Genomic DNA, 9,923 nt, shown 5'->3' on the forward strand with positions numbered 1-9,923 from the left:
TAATCCATTAGTATGAGGGTGATAGGCAGTAGCAATCTTATGATGGGTGTTATACTTTTTTAACAAATTACTCACTGCTCTATTTAGAAAGAAGCATCTAGGAGTACCATATCTAGTGAAAATAAACTTTTGCAAGAAGAGGGAAACTACTTTGGCATCATTAGTTGGGTGGCTAAAGCCTCAACCCATTTCGAAACATAGTCAACAGCCAAGAGAATGTAATTCTTATTGAATGAAAGTGGAAACGGACCCATGAAGTCGATGCCCCAAACATTGAACAACTCTACTTCCAATATTGGGTTTAAGGGCATCTCATGTTTCCGTGTCAAATTACCTGATCTTTGACACCGGTCACAACTTTGAGCGAATATGTGAGCATCTTAAAATACAGACGGCCAAAAGAAACCACTTTAGAGGATCTTCGCTGCAATTTTACGTCCAGCGAAATGTCCACCATATGGTGATTTGTGGCACACCTTCAGAATCTCCTTCTGTTCATGCTCAACAACACACCTACGAAGAATATTATCAGGTCCCAGTTTAAACAAGAAAGCTTCATCACATGTATAAAACTTAACACCATAAAAGAACTTTTTAGTCTGGTGCTTACTTAAGTCATTGGGAATTATATTGCTAACCAATAGTTTGCATAATCAACGTACCATGGGACTTTGGAGATAGCTAACAGATGCTCATCCACAAAATATTCTTTAATTTCCAAGTTGTCATGTTGCAGAGAACTCATTGCCCTTCATAAACTAAAACGCACGTTTTGACAAAATTGGACCTAAAAATTGCGCCAGGTGCAATTCCTGCAAAAACATATTCTATTTTTTTCTTCCAACTTTGACTGCATGTTTCTCATATTTTTCCTAAACTACTATATATTGCAATTTATACAAAAATATTCTATGCATGTTCTACTTTAAGAATATGTAATTTTTTTGGCAAATAATGATGAGAAAGGGTTCAAAATCGTAGTCAAACAGACCTACCGACACATATTTCTACAGTAAAAAGTCAACCCAAGCACTAGCTTAACTAAAGGTTTCAATATGGTGGGTCAAGGGGATTACACCCTTTAGGCGATACAGCCTTGCTCTACCAAGGGAGGTTGTGCATGTCGAGGAATTTTCCTTTGAGGATGGATTCACTAGTAGAGGCTCATAATACTTCGTTCCCAGCGCACCTTGTAAGTACGAAATGTATAAGGATCTCAAGAAGCATTATTGGTGGCACAACATGAAGCGAGAAATTGCCCAGTTTGTTAGTAAGTGCCTGACGTGTCAACAGGTGAAGGCCTCGGGATAGAGACCAGGTTGCTGCAACCCTTGAGCATAACTATTTGGAAATGGGACAATGTGGCCATGGACTTCATCACAGGTTTACCGAGAACGGTGAAATGGTACACAGTGATTTGGGTGATCGTGGATCGCTTGACAAAGTCTCATTTGGCAAGGCCACCTATTTAGTAGAAAAGTGGGTAGACCTTTATTTGCAGGAGATGGTTAAACTTCACGGCATACCAGTGTCCATAGTCTCAAATCGGGACCCTCGTTTCACATCAACATTTTTGCGAAGTTTACATAAGGCACTTGGAACTCAGCTTGACTTTAGTACGGCGTTTCATCCCCAAACTGACGGCTAGACTGAGCATCTAAATCAGATTCTGGAAGATATGTTGAGGGCTTGTATAATGGACTTAAATGGTGGTTGGGATACTTGTACTTGATAGAATTTGCTTACAACAATAGTTTTCAGGCAATAATTGGTATGACGCAGTATGAAGCTTTGTATGGGAGAAAGTGCAGATCTCCAATTCAATGGGATGAGGTTGGTGAAAGGTTACTGTTGGGACCGAAATTGGTGCAGATAACTAATGGGACCATCCAAAAGATCAAGGTGAGAATGCAGACGCTGACAAAAAAGTTATGCGAATAATAGACGTAAGGATTTGGAGTTTGGCGTCGACGATCAGGTGTTTCTCCATGTGACACCGGTCAGAGGAGTCCTACATTTTGGTAAGAAAGGGAAGCTTAGTCCAAGGAATATTAGGCCTTTCGAGATCTTGGAACGCATTGGTCCAGTAGCTTATAGATTGGCGTTGCCTCCATCGTTGGCTGCGGTGCATAATGTGTTTCATGTGTCAATGTTGAGGAAGTATGTCCATGACCCCTTCCCACGTTTCAAATTCCAAGCTGTTGCAATTGGATAGAGCTTTGTGTTATGAAGAAATATCTGTTGAGATTTTGGCAAGGGAAACCAAGACGTTGAGAAATCAAGCGATTGTTTGTAAATTCGAAATTTTTAATAAGATAAAATTTTATTCTAAACCAACTTTTTAAAAAGATTTTCTCTAAATCCTTTTTTTATCTCCTCTTCTAAAACCCTGCAAGCAGAAAGACTAGAAAGATACAAAACAAAAGAGTAAATTTTATTAGACGTTTTCCTAACAAAGACAACTTTTAAACTTTGAAATGGGGAGGAATCCAATTTATTTTATAAAAACACTTATTCTTTTTTTACAACTTATTTTGACCAAAATTTTAAAGCAAAATATTTAATTTAAACGAAATTAACTCTTTATTTACTTCATTTAAAAAAAAAACTATTTTTATTTTATTTTTAACAAATTTTATTTATCAAAAAATGTTATTTTCTTTAAAAAACTAAACTTATTTTAAAAGGCTGTTTTACTTAAAAAAAAAATTCTTCCAAAAAATGTTCTTTTCTTTTTTTTTTATTAAATATAGTTTCTTTTATTAAAAAAATTATTAACAAAACTCTCTGCAAAACAAACCACTTTATTCCAAATAACTGGTAAAACTTACTCTTTTTTTAACCCTTATTTTCAGGGGACAAAACCTTAAACTCTCAATGGGTAGGAAGCAGCCTAAAACATCTTGAATTTCCAGTATCAAAGAAAGCATAAAAAAAAAAGAGAGAGAGAAAGAGAACCCACCTTGCCCACCTATATGGAGAAATGTGTGGGTCTATTTGTTGGAATGTTGAGAATGCAATCGTAACGTCAATGCCCGCTACTTCAAGTCGTCGGAGCTTGCACCGTCGCTGCAGCTTGCGAGTATCGTCGGATCTCGGTGCTGTGTAAAGTAAAAGAATGTTCTTTTACTATTTCCCCTCCTTTCTTCCCATTTTTTTTCTTTTGAGCTCTCCTTTTGATGAACATTAATCCTCTTTTTATAGGGAAAAACAACGGAGTGTTTAACAAAAGGTAGAGAGAAAAAAGGGAAAGATACCCAACCTACGAACTATTTGACTAAAAGACTTATTCAAAACTAAATACCTTTTCTCCTTTTAGATAAAAAAACAAAAAACAAACAAAACAAAAAAAAACAAAAAACTTTGTTAAATACCAAAATGACCGTTTTCAAGTTATTTCTTTATTTTTTTTTCTTTTCATAACAATAATTAAATAATCTAATTTTTAATTTAATTTTTGTTATCAGTTAGAAAAATAAATTCTTTAATCAAATTCAAATTAATTACAACCTACTTAACATAAATAAAATACTAAAAATAAAATTAAGTTGGACCAGATACGGTGCGTACACCTCACATTTATCATAATTATCATAATTGACACCTCCATGACCCTTGATATCATTGTTACTCTGGATGGATCATGTTTCTAGGAGTACGAAAAGAGGAAACTAAATTCTAATGGTGACACATAATCTTGAATGCAAACTTTAAAGACTTTAATGGCCAAAAAAATACCAAAATGAGAGCATCTCCAAATCAAGGAAATAAAAGGATTCTCACATGGCTTAGAATTATCGTTGAAGTGAAAGCATAAATAAGAGAATATTCAAATGTAACTGAATATCATAGTTATCGACCTATGGTCCTATGGTACATCCAAATCCGAAGAAGAATGCAATATATTCCATCTCTTAGATGAAGGTAACTTCTTATACTCAAAAGTCTTGTACCTCATTTTATTCATTGCATTGTCTGTTCTCAGAAAATCCATAAGCCCTGTTACATAGAAGATAACCAAAAAAGTTCATCAAAGCCAATGTAGCACATAACCAGTAAAAATAATCCAAGTGACCCTTATTGAGATTGTTATCCAACCATCTTGTCTCATTTCCTTCTCCTGTTATGTCATTTACCATCTACACATGAATGTTTCGTGATAAGCCACACACCCGTGCCACATTCACTCAGGTAAATAATTCAAATATTAGGTCACTTATTGTTTTTTCCCCCTCAAATTACACTCTTTCACATTCTCACGTAAATTCTATAAATAGGATCTTCATAAATAAATTATCACCTGTTGATGTGTGGATTTTGACCTTTCGATTCACCTTCTCGCACGCACTCAACTTGATGATCAGGGAACTAGAACCTGCAAAACCGAATCAACTTAAACCAGTGTGACCTTAGTCACATGGGCTCCGTGCCTAAGTTAGCAAAGGGGAGTTGAGAAATGGTGAGTTTCCAGTTTATTACCTACCCCTTAGGGTTAGGCTACATTGCTTACTTATAGGTGTGGGAATTGTTCCAGAACCTTCTATAGTGGAGCCCTAATTTGTAGTTACAAGGCCAAAAGGGAATCATCGATCAAAGGCGGGTGACCTCCGAGCTTGACCGTGGGCCGAGCAGAGGTCGGGACTGAGTCTTGCTCGGTCTGGTCTGCTTCTCCCCCGGTTGCTTCCCGAGTTCCTTCTGATCTGTAGTCGACCAATTGCTAATTTTCTGTGTATAACAATTGCCCCTACTCCTAAGGTGATGTTTTCGAATTTGTCTTCATCTCCTTGGGAGTATGCTACATTTTTTGTCGTGATTTGCCTTCCTAGGTCAGACTCGTGATCGAGGAGGTCACGGGTTCTTCGGGGACCGTGCTCCTTACCACGTACACTTCTCTTTATTTGTTTTTGGTTGTGTTTTTCTATTATCATGGATGATCTTAATTTCGAGTGGACCTCCTCAGATGATGGATCATCGTCGAATCCGTCATCTGAATCTCGACCCTATCGTCCGTCTTGGGTGGATAACTCCACTCTTACGGCGAGGGACCTTCGTCACTTGCGTTCAAAGTACTGTATCCCGGATTCGGTTAGCCTTTCGTCTTCCAAATCCGGGAGAAAGTATCGACGGATCTTTTCCTGGTGAGGTTGTTTATGCAGCCATGTTCCAATTTTGAGTTCGTCTACCATTGCCTCTTTTTCTTCAAAATTTCTTAGCTTTCAATCAAGTAGCTCCTTCCAAAATCGTTCCGAATAGATGGTCTACCTTGAATAGTTGCTTTATTTTGTGGTCGTACCTCAAGGGCGAGCAACCTTTAACCGCCGCGGATTTCATGTCGTTTTATTACCTCAAACATAGTCCCGAGGATAACTTTCACTTTTATGTTAGTTCTCGAATCAGATTCTTGTTATGGGTCCTTCCTCGGTGAAGCATTAGAAGGACGAGTAGTTCATTGTCGGTGGCGATTCGCTAGCCCGTGACGAGAGAGGACTATTCTTTCCTGTCCTAACTGAGTGTAGGAAGTTAGGTAAGTAGATTCTCGAGCTCTATCGGGACTTTTGTAGACGTCTATTCTGACTCTTACCTTTCTTTATTGACAGCTCCTCGTAACTGTGAGCTTACTGTCAAGGCGTTTAATTTCTATCATACTGTCACTCATTTACCATATACCGAGCGTTGAGGCCCAGATCTGGTTAAGGAGCAAAACTTGGTAGACTTTGGCTTGGCTCCCCTCACAATCCTCCAAGTAATTGTCGAAATATGTTCTTCATTTTGCGTGAAAGTCGATTTTTATTTCTATCTCTACTCGTAGAAATGTCGAGAAGGAGCACCTTCTTGTATGAAAGAGAATACTGTCGAAATTATTGGAGCTCATGGCCTGGTTCTAGTTGCGCTTCAAATATCGAAGTGACTGATTTGATCGAGGAATAACCCCTTTCTCAGCAAGCTGGATCCTCCATGCCCCCTACAGCCCCGAGGCGTTCTGCCCGACTCCAAGGGACGTCTATCCCGTCTGCCTCTCGTGGTCATCCAGGGAGCTCTTCTCAGGCTTCAATCTTTCCTTTCTCTGGCCCGTACAATGTTGATGTCGATGGGGCAACCTACCCGGAAAGGGCATTTAGCCTTTGGCAAGGGCTCGGTGAATCATCGAGCGGGTCAAATTTTGGTCTATCAAACCCTCAGCACAACATCAGCACATGCCTCAGCGACCTCCATGCGGTGAGCACTTTGTAACTTCAAGTATTTATCATTGCATCTCCCGAATGTCGGTTCCTGACCTTGGCAGGTTTTCAATCGTCTAGTGGTATTCTCGGGTCGGGTTGCCGATGAACTTAACCACCTCCGCTAGCACTATGCTTCTCGGGAAGAGTTAAATCAAGCTCTCTCTTCATTGGATTAGGCCAACAGCCTTATGGAGAATACCTGGCGTGAGCTGGAAACGGAGAAGAGAAAATCTCGAGATGAGCTGGCCAACTTGCAAAGGAGGCTTGATGAAGCCAATGCTCAACTCACTGATTCTGAATTCTTTGCCGGGAATTCAAGAAAACTCAGGAGTAAGTCGACTTGCAAAATTCCACCATAGAATGGCGTTTCCTGGTCCCTTCGCCAAGTTTCTAATACACACCCCGATATTGATTACTCCTTCCTTCTAAAGCGTTTTAAAGCTGAGCGTGACGCTCCTGTCGACATGGACGACGATGACGATGAGTAGTAGGGTAGCCTGAGAGGGTAGCGAGTTGCTTTGGCTGTGTTTAGTGCTTTTACGAATTTTATGGCATTGCTTTTTCCTTTGTATTTCCTTTAGGAATCACCAATTAAGCCTCTATTACCAACAAATATTGGCTTACAGCTCTAACCCTGATGGAGGACTTTGTTGTCATTACTTACATAGGTTTCTAACCCTTTGGCTATGGCCAATGGTTTTGCACCTGCCGTTGTTTGGCCTTTGACTTTACTCCATCTTACGTTTTAACCGTGCTAGGTCAATTGACCCGCTTCTGGTTTGGCCGTGTTAAGATTGTTTAATCGTTCTTTCCAATTTTGTCGATGTTGAGTCGTGCCTTAATTGTAGTCTAATTATACACTAAGTAATAGGAAAGAAGAAAGTCGATGGCCCGAGCCTTGGTCGGCGCCGAGTAGGGCCTAATCCGAGCCCTGCTCGGCTTGGGCTGTTTTTACCAACCTGCCTCCTCGAGTCTTATGATTATGACCTATCGCTCTTATCTTATAGCTGTGATGCCCACTACTCTCAAGGTAGCGTATTGTCGATTTTTGCTCCTTGAGAGTATGTTTGTATATGAGACATGGTGTTTTTTATGAAGACAGAGTTGACAGGGAACCCAAATAATGGACACTTTATTGAATATAAGAAACCAATAATATAAAGTTTCCAGAAAACCAGAAAAAGAAACAATCTTAAGTCCATCACGCTCGTTAGTTGAAGAGAATGAGTAAAGAAAGAAAAGGAAATCAATGGCCTCCCACAGTAGAAGCCTTGTGGTTGCCCCTCATTGAAGTGTAGTAGCATTCGCGCGATACTCGTTGCTCTCCTTTGATCTCACCAATTCCGCCAGGTGTTGGGAATTTTATAGACTGGTGTTATGTAGATGGTATCGCCCTGAGCATGTGCATTGTTGGCCTACCCAATATCCCATTATAGGAGGATGCGTAGTCGACGACCAAAAAATATACCATTTTGGTGATGCTCTTTGGTCCACTCCTGAATGTCACTGGCAATTTTATTCTTCCTTCAGGAATGACTCGCTCTCCTCCAAATCTTACTAGCAGTGTCGGGCTACTCTTAAGACCTTTATCTCCTAGACTCATGGCTTTGTAGGCCGCTAGGAAGATGATATCTGCTGAGCTGCCCCCATCTACCAAGATCCGGTGCACCTTCGCATGGGCTATTTTCAGAATAATGACTAGTGCATCGTTGTGTGGGTGAAGGAGATGAGTCACTTGATCCTCTGAGAACTCAATTCTTGCTTGTGGTTTTACTACAAATTCGTGGTAAACCTCATGTTGCCAGAGGGTCGTCCGAGTCTCCTGCACGCTCGCTTTCCTCTTTTACCCGATTCTCTCTCTACTGGACCCCCCATTATTGTTCGAATTTCTCGAGCAGGTGTCTTACAGTCGTTCTCACTATTCTGCGTCGCTTTAGGGTCTTCCACATACTCTTTGAGATATCCTATCCGCATGAGTCCTTCCACTTCTTCTTTGAGATCGAAGCAATCCTGGGTGGCATTGCCGTGGTCTCGATGTTTAAGGCAATATCGCCCTTTACTTCTTTTACCAGGAGGTGCTTTCATCCTCTCCGGCCATTTAAGAAACCTGTGGCTTTTGATTTCCATCAACACCTATTCGAGTAGGACCATGGTCAGGGATCCTTCTAGCTGATCCGATCTCTCTTCTCCCATCTCGACGATTGAGACTTATCCCCGGATCTCTCCCTCTTTTGGTCGGACCGTTTTCCCTCGGGCTCTTTCTTTGAATGGAAGAATTCTCCCGTGCTCATATACTTCTGAGCTCGACTCAGTGCCTTCGAGAACGTGCTTGACGTCTTCTTCCCAAAAGAGAATGAAAGGTACTCGTCCTTGATGCCGAACATGAAGGCTAGTAGAGAAACTGCATCCGTGAGACCCTCAACCTGTAACTTTTCCTCATTAAATCTGGCCACGTCGTCGTGAAGGCTCTCCGTTGCCCTCTGTTTGATGGTCAGTAGAGAAGCTACAGGTCGGCTTCAACTTTGTTCTCCCACGAACTGGGTCACAAACTCCCTGACTAGGTTTTTGAAGCTCGAGATCGATCCTTGTTTCAGCTATCGAAATTACTCTAAGGCCGCGAACTGACTTTGGAGCTGTTCAGGGCCTATTATCGTAGGCACCTCGGGCTGTCCTTCTTGGTGCTCTGGGTTTTGTCGACTCAATCCCGTCTCGCCCTCGGGTCCTCCTATCAGGGGGTCATCCAAGTTTAACCTCCTCCTTGCGTGGCAGTCATTGTCAGAATCCCGTGGACTCCTCTCCGATGTCATGTTGTTCGGCTTGTTTTTTTTCGTTCCCACAGACACCGCCAAATGTTGATGTATCGATTTTGACCTTCCGGTTCACCTTCTCGCACGCACTCAACTTGATGATCAGGGAACTAGAACTTGCAAAACCTAATCAACCTAATCCGGTGTGACCTTAGTCACACGGACTCCGATGTTTAAGTTAGCAAAGGGGATTTGAGAAATGGTGAGTTTCCAGTTTGTTACCTACCCCTTAGGGTTAGGCTGCATTGCTTACTTATAGGTGCGGGAATGGTTCCAGAACCTTCTACAGTGGAGCCCTAATTCATAGTTGCAAGGCCCAAAGGGAATCATCGATCAAAGACGGGTGACCTTAGGGCTTGACCGTGGGCCGAGCCAGGCTCGGCACCGAGCAGGGGTCGGGACTGAGCCCTGCTTGGTCTGGTCTGGTTCTCTGCCGATTGCTTCCCTAGTTCGTTCTTATCTGTAGTCGACCAATTGTTGATTTTCTGTGTATAACATCACCCATTCCTACTTTCTAAAAATAAAATCTCTTTTACATTTTCCCATAATTTATTAATTTTACCTCCAAAATTTATTATTTTTTCTTTAATTATAATAAATTTGAAGCTTACTAGTTAAACAATTTTTTAAAATAATGTTATAAATGTAAATTGAAATTAGGAATTAGATTTTTATTTATTTATTTATTTTTATTTTTAGAATAAAAATATAACACTAGTACTTTGAACTTCTATCTATCATGTGCATAACATGTGTTACAAACTAGTTTACATAAACAAATAAAATTAAAATTAAAACTGAATAACTTAATTTAAAATTCATGATCAAGAAAAATCAAAATTTAAATTCACCAGGTAGCAGGGTAAAATCACCATTGTCGATGTTTTGCTTCTTT

The 9,923-nt window shown here is 40.5% G+C and overlaps 1 protein-coding gene across 1 annotated transcript; it reads right to left on the reverse strand.

The window, feature by feature from the left end:
- Window positions 1-7,596: 7,596 nt before the first annotated feature.
- Window positions 7,597-8,348, reverse strand: LOC111024127 (uncharacterized). Its single transcript, XM_022301734.1, has 2 exons — window positions 8,069-8,348; window positions 7,597-7,994 (listed from the first exon to the last, which is right to left on the reverse strand). Exons 1-2 carry the CDS (start codon window positions 8,346-8,348, stop codon window positions 7,597-7,599), a joined length of 678 nt encoding a protein of 225 aa, XP_022157426.1.
- Between the last annotated feature and the right edge of the window lie 1,575 nt (window positions 8,349-9,923).

The sequence above is a fragment of the Momordica charantia genome, assembly GCF_013281855.1.
Source record: "Momordica charantia cultivar OHB3-1 chromosome 9 unlocalized genomic scaffold, Mcharantia_2.0 BLBB01000009.1, whole genome shotgun sequence".
NCBI lineage: Eukaryota > Viridiplantae > Streptophyta > Magnoliopsida > Cucurbitales > Cucurbitaceae > Momordica > Momordica charantia.